Source organism: Balaenoptera borealis (genome assembly GCF_965194805.1).
Source record: "Balaenoptera borealis genome assembly, chromosome: 3".
NCBI lineage: Eukaryota > Metazoa > Chordata > Mammalia > Artiodactyla > Balaenopteridae > Balaenoptera > Balaenoptera borealis.
The window spans coordinates 40,092,022-40,109,546 of NC_138866.1; the positions used below are offsets into that span (position 1 = coordinate 40,092,022).

General features: G+C 34.9%; 1 protein-coding gene across 4 annotated transcripts in view; it reads right to left on the reverse strand.

Moving 5' to 3' along the window:
• Positions 1 to 17,525, reverse strand: part of MNAT1 (MNAT1 component of CDK activating kinase) — a 211,877-nt gene that overhangs the window by 139,198 nt on the left and 55,154 nt on the right. For all 4 annotated transcript variants that reach the window (XM_082386675.1, XM_082386677.1, XM_082386674.1 and 1 more), the window contains exons 4-5: positions 14,114 to 14,217; positions 4,959 to 5,099 (exon numbers count right to left, since the gene is read on the reverse strand). In XM_082386675.1, coding sequence (XP_082242801.1) covers positions 4,959 to 5,099; positions 14,114 to 14,217 — 245 coding nt within the window. The remainder of the gene's footprint in view (positions 1 to 4,958; positions 5,100 to 14,113; positions 14,218 to 17,525) is intronic.

Below are 17,525 nucleotides of genomic sequence, written 5' to 3' on the forward strand. Positions count from 1 at the left end.
AGCTAATCACAAAAAGAGTAGTACAAAGTACTATAACTTAGATCAGATGTTTATCTAAGACACATTTCTTTTTTACCAGTGAATTCAGACCAGTCTGAAATTGTTTCCCATTAGATTTCACCTGAGGCCGTTTGGAAATGATCCTTGTTCTGTTTTGCACAATGGAATGATTGTTAAGTACAATCAAAAGACATTTATCAACATTTTCTCCTTTATTGACTTATTTTTATAAATAATTTATCTTTATAAATTTTTTAATTAACAAAATAACAGTAAACACTTTTAATATCTTATATTGATACTAAATCAGGGCCACTATTTACACAAATCTGTACACACACATATTAATAACACAAACAAGTTATTAATTCTTATACATACACTGTCATTTACTCTGTTTAACATGAAGTCTTCTCACATGTTTAAAGTGATGCAGAGCTAAGATCTAAACTAAATGTATCCAGACATTTTCCTTTCTGAGCTGTCAGTTAAATAAGAACACAGAAACACATGCAAAAGGAAACCAGGAAGGAAGGAGATCACACACAAACATATGCAAAGACACATACTACTTTCTATATCTGTAAACAAAAATGAAGGTACAAACACATTTCAATCTCCTATACCAAGGTGAACTACGAAAACAGTCTTCAAATGGCCTACAGAGTTTTAAAATAGTAACTACCCAGAATTTAATCCTGAAAAAACTATATTGTTACACATTTCATAGCATAAAAGTAAAGATATAGCAGAATCTAATTTTCTTTCCAAAACCAACAACTTAATATTTGGGGGCACAAATATGGCTAATTAATATATTTAAAGGACTTGTTTAAAAGTTATAGTACAGAAGAAATTCAAATAACAAGACATTTATTTCCACAGCATAGTCCTAGAATAAATTTGTATCTCAAAACTTTGTAACAGAAGTGCTATGCAAGAGCAAATGTTACAAAGATTACAAATTTTAAAAGTAAATGGAAAAACACAAATTTTATTTATAAAATAGAACTTTATCAAGGGTCAAAATTCTTAAGACATGGCTTTAGCAATAATGAAGGAGGATGAATAAAATACACTATAAGAATATACTTGACTACCTTTCATATTCTACAACAAAGCATTAGTAATGCATTAATAGTATTGCTGTGAATTCCTGCAGCTATTCCTATTTCCATTAGGAATTTTATAATAAAATATAAAATTAAAGAACATTTTAAATGGGCGGTGGCCCAAAATATCTTTTAAAATCTCTAACTACCTTTTCATATGTTAAAAACTAACAGAAGAAAAATAAATTTCCTTGGCTAAAATGCTAAATCATTGCTTTCTAATTAATACTCTAAGTGAATTCAAATTCCATACCTGCTACTTACCCTAAAAAGTAAAAGTTCTCATGTAAAAGTAAGACAATGTGTGCACTTCAAAAAAGTTGCTAATCAATACTTTGCCTGTTTTAATCCTGGTTTCACCTTCACATAAAAGAACCAGAATATTAAAATGTCTTGATAAAACAGTTGAAATTTAATAAAAATAAACATTCTAGAAAGCTAAAACTAATTTTGATACTAAGGCAATACAATTTACTTTAAATCTGCTGTACTCCACTTCAGCAATCAAAACTTTGGAGCCTGAAAATCTTTGTAAATGTTAAATTAGAGGGACTCCCTTGGTGGCGCAGTGGTTAAGAGTCTGCCTGCCAGTGCAGGGGACGCAGGTACAGGCCCTGGTCGGGAGGATCCCACATGCCACGGAGCAGCTGGGCCCGTGCACCACAACTGCTAAGCCTGTGCTCTGGAGCCCGCCAGACGCAGCTGCTGGGCCCGCGTGCCACAACTACTGAAGTTGTGGTCCGCAACAAGAGAGGCCACCACAGTGAGAAGCCCGCGCACCGCAGCAAGGAGCGGCCCTCGCTCTCTGCAACTAGAAAGCCCACGCACAGCAACAAAGACCCAATGAAGCCAAAAATAAATTTTAAAAAAAAAGTTAAACTAGAAATAAGCAGGAGTTCTAACAACAACAAAAAAATCTACAGAGTAAAATAAACTATGGGAAACATACATGATCTCAGAAACACAAAAAATGCAGATTCAGCCTTTCAAGTTATTTCATTCTTCTTAGCTTTCCATTTTTACCCTGAAAGGTTCCCTAAGCTACGCTGATTGCCTGAAGGTACACTGCTCAATATTTAAAGAAATTTTAATTAAGACTACCTGTAATACTCATTAAAAGCTTTATAATGACCATTTTTTAAAGATTATTTTAACTGACGTAAAGCAAGCCATCTGGCAAACAATATTCTAATAAAAATCAGCTACTGCGTTTGACAATATTAGCCCTTAACAAAATTTAAGACATAGTTGAAGAGAATTTTCAAAAAAGAATATAAAAAGATTTAATAAGTCAGGACCTGTATAAAAATCTTTTTCCAAACTTTAAAAAAAAAAAACCCTGAATTTACAGTTAGGATTAAATAAATGGACATTTTAGGCAACATTATAGTAAATGCTAAGCCATAAACATTAAGACCATAACATTAAAATCCTGTCACATCATACAGTATAGTGTAATGCCAATGCTTTTATAAAAGGTTAAAAAGTAACTTGTAGCACAGGACCAGAAACAGCAGAAAAAAAATTCTAATAAGTTGTGCTTATACTAGTTGCCTAAATTAGATCCAGAGAATCATTCTAAGATTTAAGCTTCTAGATATATTTACAGATGCCAATTCAATCTTTCTTAATAAAATCTAACACATGAACATACATAGAAAAAAATACAATGTATTCTTTTACTTAATAAGGATTCAGGAGGATAAAAAGAAAGTTAATGAATTCTTTCAGTTAGTCAATAAGGATGAAATATATGTTAGCATTAAACAAAAATTTTTTAATAAATATTAAAAAATTAAAGTAACAATCTTTAAAAATAAATTTAAATATGAAAATGAGAAATTCAAATTGAATTGGTATTTAAACCAATCTGTTGTAATTAATTGTTCTAATGAATACAGTAAATTGTTAAGGATTATTTAACCACCATGTTACATGATCTAAACAGTAAAGAAAGTATGCACAGTAATGACTTGCAGGTGAAGAAAACAGGAAGGGGGAGCAGTTCTTAACAAAAGCCAATATTAACTCCAGATTATACACAATGTACAACATTGGCAGTTGTAGCTCAATTGCCAAGAACACCTCAATGAGGCAGCAAAACTTCATGCTAAAAGACTAAAGACAAAAAGAATATGCAAAAATAATTGCTATGCAAAACCAGCTAATCTCAAAATCAAAACTAAAAACGCTTTATACTAAATGGAACATTTTTTAAAAGTTAAAGTGTATTTTCGTCTTATATCTAAGTTCTGTATTTGGAATTAACTCAATTAACTGTATAGTGGAAAGCATTACCAAAGAAAACTGCATAAAATGATGAGAGAAACCTTTCCAAAAAATAATTGTAACATGAATCTTTACTAATTCATTCTTTAAAGTTTTTAATTTCTCACAAGCTACATGTCTACAAAAAAAACGTAAAACATGACATTCATCATTTCAACTGTTAAAGCCACAACTGTCACTTAATAGTTTCAACAAAAATTAATGGAAGTTAGGGATTTCCCTGGTGGCACAGGGGATAAGACTCCATGCTCCCAATGCAGGGGGCCCAGGTCATGGAACTAGATCCCACATGCATGCCACAACTAAGAGTTCTCATGCCACAACTAAGGAGCCCTGGGGACACAACTAAGGAGCCCACCTGCTGCAACTAAGACCTGGTGCAACCAAATATAAAAATAAATAAATATTAAAGAGAAAAATTAATGGAAGTTACTAAGGAAAAAAAAACATATTCTATTTTATACACTGCTGTCCTCATTTTTTTTCCTTTCTTGGTGCAACGGCACACGGTGCAGCCTGCAGTATCTCATTTCCCAACCAGGGACTGAACCCAGGCCATGGCACTGAAAGCGCCGAATCCTAACCACTAGACCACCAGGGAACTCCCTGTCCTCATTTTTAGAACCAAATTTACATTCCACCCATACAAAGTAGATAGGGTTTATGATAAGCATTTTCTGTCTGAGCCTCACTAAGGCCTTTACCCTTACTTTTTGTTTACTTTCTCACCTACTTCTAATTTAAATTATCTTGCTTTCTCTTTTTATTCCTGGTTATATGGCTTAAATGCTTTTAGGGCAAAAGCACAGTAGAAAAATATACACATACACTTTTACCTGATCACAGAATAACAAACAGCATAGCAACTAGTAGACTGAGGAGTTAAGTGTGTTAACACCACATGGAAATTAATTACGGGGCCAGAAAGGGGAAAGGAAGAATGTAAAAAGACTTTACTGGAAAGGATGATTTTCTAATTGTGATTTCATCAATATCACAATGGTTTATAAGCATCAAATAATATTCTCCAATATATGAAACACTTCATAAACCTTGGTTATAATTACTGCTATTATCTAACAATGTTGACTACTTGGGGAGCTAATAACTAGAAAACACCAATAACTTGCAAGACATTACCATTTCTTTCAAATGTATTTTTTCATGCAAAAATAGGAAATATAGTTCTCACAGAGTAACCAGAGTCACTAAAACTTCAGCATGAAGCCAAAACACTTGAAAATGAGCTAGTTATTAGAAAACCAGTATTAATCAGGAGAAAAATGCTCTGAAAACAATATGTTTTAGTCAGTAAGCTCAGAAACACATCAACAACCTATTAATAGTAAACTGGCTTATGTTAGTTATAATATTACTCTCTTATCTGAAAATAAAATGGATATTGACAAACATTTTTTTAAAATAAAGGAACAGAAGGTGAATAAACCAGCACAAACTATAGAAATGCTATTTAAATACCATTACCCAGCATAATAAATAGGAAAGATAAACCCTGAAGACAAATGATTTTTTATCACAATTAACATTAATACGTACCAGTTCATCTAAAAAAGCCTGCTTATTCTTCCTTTTTAGAATCTGCTGCAGTTGTTCTTCTTTTTGTATAAATAGTCTTCTTTGTTCATTTTCCTGTCGTTCTACCTCTAAAGCTTCTTCCAATTCCTCCTGTTCCCGAGTCTAAAACAGAAACATTGATATATGGCATGGAATAAATTTAGTAACCAAAATCAACCCTATACCATACTCTGTACCTCCTTTCTTGGAATCATAAAATGCACTAGTCACTAATTGTTTAATAGTGCAGCAATTCCACTTTAAAAGAACTAGAATTCATTTTATTTCATGTGGACATGTTACATTAAAGAGAATGACATCTAGCACTAAATGAACACCTAAACAAAGTACACTGAGCCCAGCTGCAGTATTGTAGAAACTGCTTAATAATGTCTTTATTTGAGGAGATTTAACAAGAAAAACAAAATAAAACAAAAAACCCAACAACAAATAGATAATCTCCATATAGAACTATTGATTGAAACACTCCATATAAAAGACTGGCTTATTTAATAGAAACAATTTTCAGAATATATAAGACAATGAAAAGTTAACATAGTAGTTAGCTTCTTTTTCCCAAGTTAAAATAAGTCTTTCTGATGCTTGAGTTCCAAATAGCATTCATTTAAGGTAAGTTATGAAAAACTGAAGTTATTTTCTAACACAAGCATATAAATTTCAAGGGTCCTCTTTGTAGACTGAAAAATTCAAAATCCAGAGCTAATATGTAGAGAGAATGAACTACAGGCCTACTCATTTCCCTTTTATGAAGTTCCTCAGAAATATTAAATACTTCCAGGTTCTGAAATTTATTCCAACTCTAACTCATACTTAAAAGCAATATTATACCTAGCCTTTGTTCTTTAAGTCTTCTGAATGAGAAATATAGTAAAATCTGAATGGCTTTACTTTAAATCCTTGATTGTTGCTATTGAAAATGTAATACCTTCTTTTTTTTCTTAATTCAATAAAACATTGAGAATTTATGGCACCTCAAGACAAATACAGAATAGAGGGAGAGAGTATAATACATTTGGGGATCACTAAAATGATATATGAATTAACAGAGACCTCAAAGAAAAGTACATTTTTATGTAAAATAATAATTAAAACACTCTATTAGATTTTTTTCACTTCACAAATTAAACTCCCCAAAGAAACAAGATTCCCAAATAAAAAAATGTTTCACTTATAATTCAAACTCAGTATATCCAAAATTAAGTTTAGCATTTGGTTTCCCAAAGCTGATCACCCTCCTGTATTCCTGATTTCTGCTAAGCGCACACCTACATCTCAGGCAACTCAAGTTGAAACCTCAAAGTCATCTCTGTTTACTCCCTCTCCCCCAACCCCATTCCTCTTAAATTAAATCAGTTGCTAAGTCCTATTAGCATCTCTCCCTGTAATTTCACAAACCTCTATTACTGAGGTTACTATTCTAACTCAGGTACCCAGTGGAGAAGAGAATTCAAACTTGATTTAGAAGGATTACTAGGAATAAATGTAAAAAGTTAGGGGGTGAGATATGAGGGCTAGAAAAGTGAATTACTGGACTATAGGTCCATAAGCAGAAAAGGATGAGTCTCATGATAAAACAGTGACATATACGTAATAAGTATGACAAGTGACAGAGAGGTATATACACAGAGTACAGTTGGGACAGAATTGATAGAGTGGTAAATTCTCCTTGCAATGATGGAGGACAGGTAGAGTTAGAAAAGATTTCGTATAGAGTGTTATGGGTTGAATGTGTGCCCCCAAAATATATGTTGAAGTTTTAACCCCTGGTACCTATAAGTGTGACCTTATTTGGAAATAGGGTCTTTGCAGATGTAATCAAGTTAAGATAGGTCATACTGGAAATTTTGACACAGACACATGGGGAGAAGGCCATGTGAAGACAGAGGCAGAAATCAGAGTGGTGCCAAAGGTGCTAAAAAAGGCAAAGAAAGATTCTTCCCTAGAGCTTTCAGAGAGACCATGACCCTGATGACACCTTGATTTCAGACTTGTAGCCTACAGAAGCCTGTTCTCGTAAGAGAACAAATTCCTGTTGTTATAAATCACCCAGTTTTTGGTAATTTGTTTTAACAGCCCTAGGTAACTAATATATGGAGGTTGAGCAGACTTCAAACAGTAGGTATTTACCCCCACTGGAGAGTGGAAGAGCCATTTAGGCAGAGAAAACAAAGGCGCAAAGACATGAATAAAGCTGGAATGCTTGGTATGGCCAAGTCATGAAATATGGGAGTTGGGGAAAGCTCTAGATAAAGCTGGAGAGGCAAGCAGATGGCAGATCATGGAAAGTCGACCATATCATACTAAGGGATGCATTTATGCCATACTAAGACAACTGGGAAGACATTAGAGTTTAGAAAGATGACTAGAAGCAGTGAAGAATACATATCAATGGGGTTCAAGACTGAAGACAGGAAGACTAGTTAGAAGAATACTTCAATAACTCCAGTAAGAAATAATGAGGACCCTAAGTAAGGTAACAATAATATAATTAGAGGAGGAACCAGGTTTGAAAGGTCATAAGGAAAGACTATCAACAATATATGAAGACTGACCAGATATGGCTAGAACACTTAGATAAAGAATGTAATAGGAGAAATAGGTGGGAGAGTGAAGATTAAAAAGTTCAATTATGATGAACATAGATGCAAAAATCCTCAACAAAATATCAGCAAACCAAATTCAACAATACATTAAAAGGATTATATAACATAATCATGTGGAATTTATCCCAGGGGTGCAAGGATGGTTAAACATCCACAAATCAATCAATGTGATACACCACATTTACAAATTGGAAAATAAAAAGCATATGGTCATCTCAATAGATGCAAAAAGGTCTTTTGATAAAATTCAACATCGGTTTATGATAAAAACTCTAAACAAGTGGGCACAGAGAACATAATTCAACATAACAAAGGCCAAATATGACAAGCCCACGACTAATATCATACTCAACAGTGAAAAGCTGAAAGCATTTCCTCTGAGATCAGGAACAAGACAAGGATGCCCACTCTTGCCACTTTTATTTAACATAGTACCGGAAGTCCTAGCCACAGCAATCAGACAAAAAAAGAAATAAAAGGAATTCAGATTGGAAAGGAAGAAGAAAAGCTGCCACTGTTTACGGATGGCATGATACTGTATATAGAAAATCCTAAAGATGCCACCAAAAAACCTATTAGAACTCATCAATGAATTCAGTAAACTTGCAGGATACAAAATTAATATATAGAAATCTGTTGCATTTCTATACACTAACAACAAACTATCAGAAAGATAAATTAATCTCATTTACATCTGTATCAAAACGAATAAAATACCTAGGAATTCATCTAACTAAGGAGGTAAAAGACCTGTACAGAGAACACTATAAGACACTGACAAAAGAAACTGAAGACAAGACAAACAAATGGAAAGATATACTGTGCTCATGGGTTGGAAGAATTAATATTGTTAAAATGGCCATACTACCCCAAGGCAATCTACAGATTGAATGCAATCCCTATCAAAATACCAATGGCATTTTTCACAGAACTAGAACAAATAATTCTTTTTGTGTATGGCAACACAAAAGACCCCAAGTAGCCAAAACAATCATGAGAAAGAAGAACAAAGCTGGAGGTATCACACTCCCTGATTTCAAACTATAATACCAAGCCACAGTCTTCAAAAAAATATGGTACTGGTACAAAAACAAAGATCAATGGAACAGAATAGAGAGCTCAGAAATAAACCCACACTATATGGGAAATTAATCTATGACAAAGGAGGCAAGAATATATAATGAGGAAAAGACAGCCTCTTCGATAAATGGTTTTGCAAAAACTGGACAGCTACATGCAAAAGAATTAAACTGGACTACTTTCTCACACCATATACAAAAATAAACTCCAAAGGGATTGAAGACTTAAATGTAAGACCCGAAACCATAAAACTCTTAGAAGAAAACACTGGTAGTATGCTCTTTAACATCAGTCTTAGCAAACGATAAATCTGATAAGGGGTTAATATCCAAAATATACAAAGAATTCATAGAGCTCAACATCAAAATACAAACAACCTGGGACTTCCCCAGTGTCGCAGTGGTTAAGAATCCGCCTGCCAATGCAGGGGACACAGGTTCAATCCCTGGTCCAGGAGGATCCCACATGCCACAGAGCAACTAAGCCCGTACACCACAACTACTGAGCTGTGCTCTAGGGTCTGCGAGCCACTACTACTGAGCCCACGTGCTGCAGCTACTGAAGCCCACGTGCCTAGATCCCGTGCTCCGCAACAAGAGAAGCCACCGCTATGAGAAGCCCGCGCACCGTAAGGAAGTAGCCCCCCCTCGCCGCAACTAGAGAAAGCCCACGCAGCAACAAAGACACAACGCAGCCCAAGAAAACAATAATAAATAAATAAATCTTTAAAAAAAAAAAAAACAAACAACCTGATTAAAAAGTGGGCAAAGAACCTGAATAGACTTTTTTCCAGAGAAGACATACAGATGGCCAAAAGGCTCAGGAAAAGATGCTCAACATCACTAATCATCAGGGAAATGCAAATCAAAACCACAATGAGATATCACCTCACACCTGTCAGAATGGCTACAATCAAAAAGACAACAAATAAATGCTGTCAAGGATGTGGAGAAAAGGGGACCCTAGCGCACTCTTGGTGCGAATGTAAATTGGTGCAGACACTATGGAAAACAATAAGGTTCCTCAAAAAATTAGAAACAGAACTACCATACAATCCAGCAAATCTGGGTACTTATCCAAAGAAAATAAAAACACTAATTTGAAAAGATATATGCACCCCAATGTTCATTTATGCATTATTTACAATAGCCAAGATAATGGAAGCACCTTAAGTACCCATCAATAATAGAAGCATGGATTAAAAAAAGATGTGAAATATATATATATATACACACAATCAAATATTACTCAGCCATAAAAAAAGAATGAAATCTTGCCATTTGGATTAACCTAGATGGTAGTATGCTAAGTTAAATAAGTCAGACAGAGAAAGACAAATACTGTATGATTTCACTTACATTTGGAATCTAAAAAACAAAACCAGTGAACAAAAACAACAAAACAGAAACAGAGTCACAGATACAGAGAACAAACAGGTGGTTGCCAGAGGGGAGGGGGGATGAGGAATGAGAGAAATAGGTGAGGAAGATCAAGAGGTACAAAGTTCCAGTTACAAAATAAATAAGTCACAGGTATGAAATATACAGTGTGGGAGAATACAGTCAACAGGAATGCAGTATCTTTGTATCATGATGGTAACCATACAATCAACATGGTAACTTGACTTATCATGGTGATCATTTTGAAATGTATAGAAATATCGAATCACTATGTTGTGCACCAGGAACTAAAACAATGTTGTAGGTCAATTATACTACAAAAACGAACAAACAAATCACTGAAAAAGAGATCAGATTTGTGATTACCAGAAGCAGGGGCTAGGGGGAGGAGAAACTGGATAAAGGTAGTCAAAAGGTACCAACTTCCAGTTATAAGATTAGCTAGGGATGCAATGTACAACACGATAAATATAATAGACACTGCTATTATGAAAGTTCTTAAGAGAGTAAATCCTAAGAGTTCTCACCATAAGGAAAAAATTTTTTTCTTTTATTTTGTATCTATATGAGATGATGGATGTTTACTAAACTTATTGTGATAATCATTTCATGAGATATATAAGTCAAATCATTATGCTGTATACCTTAAACTTACATAGTGCCATATGTCAATTATGTACAGCTCAATAAAACTGGAAGGAAAAAAAAAATCAGTTCTGGAATGCTGAATCACAAATGCCTTTAATGCATCCAGAAAAAAATGTCGATTAACCAATTACAGATATATGGATGTATCACATATAATTCTTGGAGCTCAGGAGGAAAACAATGGGCCGCAGAAACACTTGAGAGTAATCAGTGTAAAGGATTAACTCTTAAAGAGAAGCACGGAGAGGAATCCAAGTGTTTAAGAAACAGAAAGGAAAGAGAAGCCTCTTAAAAGGATGAAAGAGGAAGGTGAGAGCAGCAGGATGAAGAGAATGGAGTGGCCCCACAGAAGTCAAGGAAGAGTTTCACATCAAGGGAGAAGCCTGCATCAAATACTGCCCTGCCTACAGACCAAATGACATTCAGACCAACAAAGAGTCTATTGGCTTTGTCAATGAGAAACTGGTAGCCTCAATTTTCTCACTGTATTTAAGTATTTTGAAAATAGAAAGCCTCAATAAATATTGGTTGGCCAGCTAGCTGATTGAATAACTGGGAAAATAGCTATCATTAAAAATCAAACATTGGGGGCACAAAGAAGGTACTGGACTGGGAGAAGGGAAGCAGGCTGAAAGACTAGAAGGTCTCTGTTTTCTCCCTAATGGCACCACCTTACCCAATCAACCTCCCTTACCTTTACCTCCCACTTCTAATCCATCATTAGGACTTGCTATTTCAAACTCAAAACATTTCTCTAATTCATCCCTACCTCTTAATTCCTTGTTTAAGTCACCTCTGAACCCGCCTACAAGACTGCAATAACCTCCCATTGGCCTCCTAAACTCCAGGTTTGATCCTCTCAAATTCAACCTCCACAAAAGCAATAAATCTATTCTAATAAGGACAATACTTTATTATCACTTTGTTTAATACCCTTCAATGACAATCATTAACAGCTAGGTTTCTATAACATTACTCTAAGGAATCCTGGGAATTCCCTAATAAGATGTCTAAGGTACACTACAGAAGAGACTGAGCAGATGGGAATTCAAGCCTTTTCGTCCTCCCACTGTTGATTCAACAAACGTATTCAGAGTAAGGCTTCATTTGAAGAAAAGGTTCACCTGCTAAAACATACAAACAACTGGTCATTATAAGTCCAAATTACTTTTCACAATACATAAGGCCTTATGTTACCTAGGCTCTTTCTACTTCCGTTTCAACTCTCTATTGAACTTGGCAATATAGAACTACTTAAAATTCTCAGAGCTCTCTGTGATTATCCATGCCATTTTGCCTTTGCTCATGATTTCTTTCTGCCTGGAATGTCTTTGTGCAGCTTCCCAACCCGCCCCCTTCCCGTCTTCTACAACTTGGTAACTTCTACTTGTCCTTCAAAGCTCCATTCAGGCATTATCTCACCTGGAATGCCTTTCCCAATCTTCCTAGAATAGATTAGGTATCCCTCTTCTGTATTCCCATAACAGCAAGCACACAGAACTCTCCATGTGCCTATGTCATTTTACTGAAATTACTTGGTCCCTACAGAACCAGGGTTCTTATTCATCTTTGTATACTATGTGTTTAGCAGACGTTCAACAAATGCTTATTGAACTAAAGTTTTTTTTTGCTAAATTGATAGACATTCTATGCAGCAATCTCTGCTGCTCATGAGAATCCAGAAAACGGAAGATAAAAATTAAGCTAATCTTCACTAAGACTCTATTTCAAGATTAAATCATCTTTATTCAGTTTCTCCATGCTCACAATTGATGCTAGGTGCCAGCTCCATGAGACAAATAAGATCTCGTTAGCAGACACCTCAGTAATAGTTTCTCTATGTCAGAAATGGGTCATTTCATGTGCCTAATCATGCAAGAGATTGCTTTTTTTTTCCTTTTTGACACAATTCTGATATTTTTGGAACAGTAAGACTTCAACTTTCACAAAGACATTAAAGACAAGTTGCTACCTCAGGTTTGCAAAAAGACATCAGTCATATAGTCCACACTCCTTGGGCCACTTGAGAACTGTCTCTACCCAATGATACCACAGTTACTGATATATGTTAATTTGCACCATCTTAAAAAATGGTCCTATGTCTGTATTTATGCCAATACCAAATAGTGATAGTAAGTATCACTAATAGATAAAATGCTCAGCACAGAATGACCAATTAATAAATGATAATGAATTACTGACCAAAACCCTTTGTTATAATAGATCCAGGTGCTAAATGTTAATATGAAGAATAAATGCAGTCACTGTAACATGTATTACATAAAATACAAGTTGATCCTTGTACAACACAGGGGGTTAGGGGCGCTGACCCTTCGCACAATTGAAAATCTGTGTATAATTTATAGTCTGCCCTCCTTATCAGTGGTTCCCTCTGTATCTGCAGTTCTGCATCCAAGGATTCAACCAACCTCGCATCGTGTGGTACTGTAGCATTTACTATTGAAAATAATCCAGGTGTTAAGTGGACCCACGCAGTTCAAACTTGTGTTGTTCAAGGGTCAACTGTATTCAATAACCTATCATTATAAAGTTTTCAGATAATTAGAAATTCCTACTTTAAAATAATATAACCAGCCTAAAATTAGATTATTCTTTCAACGCTCAATATTATTTGCTAGTTTAAAACGATAAGTGAAAAAAGCACTCACTTGAAAAGAACAAACTTATTAATTTAAACAGAGCTAATGCAACAAGTTACCTGGGCATACCTATTCTGCATGTATCTTCTGATGTACCCAGAGAAGGCTACTGGGCAAAGAGTAATTTTTATGGCACACTGATGCTTTCAGAAATGAGACACCTTTCTAAGGAAGCCAGGCTGGATATGAACGGAATAGAATGCCAATTCCTTGAGAGTTTTATTGCAGGAAAGAAGTGTCTAAATGAAACACTTAAAGACTATAAAAAGGAAGTCCTTCTAAGTACAAGATGAAAATACAAGCTATGTAATCCAAATATATCTATATCATTTTTACCAATGATTACAAATTCCTGATACGGTGCCTCAAAAACAATTACCTCTGCTTTCCCCCAAAACTAGAAAGCCAAGTTGTACTGAAGAAATGATAGCTAAATTGTTAATTAAACCTAAATTGTTAATTAAAAGTTAATTAAATCTTTGCATGTCTATAATTATTTTTCCTTTATAGGATATATTTTAACAATGCCACCAAAACTGTCTTTGCTATAGTAATGTGTGCCTCGTACCTATATGCCTATATGCCTATATACATATATTAGTATTTCTGGCCTTAATTTCAGCTAAATTCTTTGTAAATATAACTAGTTTTAGAGAAAGATAGCTTTTTAAAGGATCATGTGGAAGCATTCATCTCTAAGAAGAAGAAAATACTTAGCAACCAACCAGCTTTAACTTATTTTTCTGAATGACATCTTTGTTTTCCTTTTGGTATATCTCCATTTTCTTTTTGGTGTTGTCCAAATCCACATTGTTGGTCAAGTTGAAAACTGCATCAGAAAAGAAACACTGACATGAAATACAGTTTTAACATAAATCTTGAGAAGATAATAAAAACCAAATATTCATCACAGTGATTTCTTAATTCATCAGGTTGACATTCTTTACAGCTTAAGAAACTAGCTCTAGTTCAGCAACTATGTTTTCTGAACCAAATATAAGAAAAGACTGTCAGACTATCACACAGGCTATCTAAAGATCTGAATCACCTCAAAAAACCTAAGATACGTGCTTGCCATAATCACATTGGATTTGATTTTTATAGTGCCCATTTTAACTCTAAAAGTATAAAAAAGATTGCTTAATTTTTTAAATAAAAAGAGTAAGTCTGGAATCTACTATACTGGTCAGAATCAATACTGAAAAGAATCTATGCGCCAGAAACAGAAAAATTATCCAAAGGAGTAAAAAAATATTATCAAACTAGAACAGGTTTTATTCTGATCCTCAACATGGCTAGACACAAGCTTGAATCATTTACCATATAGTCTAGATCTGGAAAAGTATGAAATACATGAGTCGAAACTTAACAGGGAAGGTAAAGGAAAATCTGGCACCAAAACTTAAGACTGAAATAATTTAGTAAGAGAAGCCACTGAGATATGTTCAGATAGGTGATAAACTTTCAGTGACTTAGAACGATCTTTTTATAATTCCAACTCAAAATAATTTTAATTATAAATGCCTTACTCCCTTCTAAGTTTACATATGTAAATAAAAAGGTTATTATAATACTCTGAACCAAAAAAAACTCTTTTAATATATATATATTCATATTTTGAAGTACTGCCCCACTGCCCTACCCCTTTCAGTGTTTGTATCAGCCCGTCTAAAGAAGGATCATCACCGTTGTCTCTCCTGTTCCATAATTCAATCCAGACTTCCCTTGGATTCCTCATAATCTTTGTGCATCCATTATTAGCCCTTCTATCCCTTCTCCAATTACTTACCACTGCTTCCTCCAGCTTGACCTATAAACAGGTTTGATCTACCCTAAATAACTGCTTTACTTCATGTTTCTACAGAATCCTTCCCTATCTCACTCCTTCATTTAACAAATAACCATCTCAAATAGTTCCTAGATTTTTGCATTAGGTCTATAAGAGTTGAAAAGTAATATTGGAAGCCCAACAGAAGGTTATCTGTTTTGTTGAGTAAGGCCATTAAACATACTCAAAAGACCAATCTGATCCATAATTTAATTTTCATCTCTTCAAAGGACCAACTTATTTCAGAACATCAATTTATCATAATCATTGTTGAAAATCCAGGCTTATTTAAATATGTAGAAAAAAAAGAAGCAATTCTCAATTCTATTACATGCAATTTTAAAACCCTGGGAGAAATGAGAGAAAATAAGAAACAACAGCCCTCTAGCTATTGCTCCAGATTTTTTATCGCAAAGTAGAAAAGAAAATAATAATGGTGGTAAACCAGGGAATCTGTCTAGGATGCAACATAGGGCATTCCCTATAAATCACACTTTGGCCCCAACACAAAAAGTCAGAGAAAGAAGCTCCGAACTAGCAACAGCCCTCAGAAAGGCAACTGTGAGCCATTCTGATTCCACTATCCTTGCCAACCACTCACAATTTACTCCCTGTATTTAACAGCCATCCACTGAGCCACTAAATCCAAAAATCTTTCACAGCGTCTACCACCCTCAACATCTATGCCCACTTAACAATTCTGATCACTTTTTTTCCTCAGCACGTCCTTCCTGTGACTAATTTGTTAATATATTCTCCTGATCTTCTTCCTACTACTCCAACTACCCATTCTTGTTTCCATCTCTGCCTCATCTTGCTCTCTAGGTACACTGCATGATTCTGACTTTTGCCCTCTTTCCTCCCTCTACGTTCCTTGGGTAATCTCATAACTTCCCACAGTTTCAAGCAAAGAAATGCCAGGAAAAGCTGATACCATCTCAAAGTACAATTTAGAAAACCTAGCACATAAACATCTCCAAATTTACTCCTCCTTGTAAATTCTTTATCTGTTAATGATATGACTATCATGCTAAAACACCAGGATTTAACATCTCATTCATGTGACCCACTGGCCTTTGCACTCCATAAGCACCAGCTGCAAAATACTACAGATTCTACCACCAAAATCTCTTTAAAACTGCCCTTATTTTCAATGTACCCTGCCAGTACTCCAAGCCAGGATCTTATTTCTCCCTGGATAATTTAATCTCTGACTTAACTTCCTGTCTCCAGAATCTTTGCATCTTTCCCTATTCCCTAACCCCATCCATAGTATACAATGCTGCCAGACTAATATTTCTGAAGCACACTTCAAATCACCTTCCACCTCCACCATCCTATAGTCCTCTCTCATCCCGTGTGCCTTCCCCATTTTACTAGGAAAAAAAAAAAAATCAAACACTTTTAGAATTCAGAGACCTTCCTAATTTGGCTATAACTACTTTCATCTCCCCTCAATAAAGACCTATCTTGAAATTAGACACGTATGCATTTCCCAAATGTTCCCCACATTTCCTGCTCCAGTTCCTTTGATCATACCATTGCCCAGAATACCTGATCCCCCTTTCTTATTTTTGAAAATATACCCAATCTTCAAATGTTTACCCAAATACTATCTTTTCCATGAAGTTCTCCCCAGTTCCCCTAACTAGAAATAACTTCCTTCTCTTATAAATGTGGAAAAATTATTCACAGCTCATATAAAAATCTCTTTCTACTTTACATGATATACACATACACAGCATTCTTTACTTTGCACTTCATCATATTTTCTATAACCTCTGTATCATCACTTCTCCATTCACAATGCCTTGAAAAAAATCCAGTCTTAACTCTTACATTACTTTTCCCTCTCTGCTTTGAGAGTTTTGCAGATTCCTCAGAGCCTCTTCAAGAACCAAGGGAAAGAGAGATTGAGCAATCCAACCAAAGTAGTTTTCCTTCACTTGTTTTCTTGAAGTGATCTCCTTCTCAAAACTCTGCTTGATGTAAAACAACTATACCCCAGTTAAAAAAAAAAACAAAAAACCTCTGCTTGAACATTATACTCTATAGCGCGTGTACATGGGCACACACATGTGTATCTATGAAACATCTCAAAGATCTATAAAACACGTATGATAGGCACTACATCTATCACTTGACCTAATTATATCACTTAATCCTCCTGATAATCTTATGAGATATGTGAGGTACTACTGTCATTTACACTTTACAGATAAGGTTTAAAGATATTAAATAACTACATCCAAGGTATAGTAAATGTTGGAACCAGGATTTTAACCTAGGCTGATTCCAAAGCCTGAACC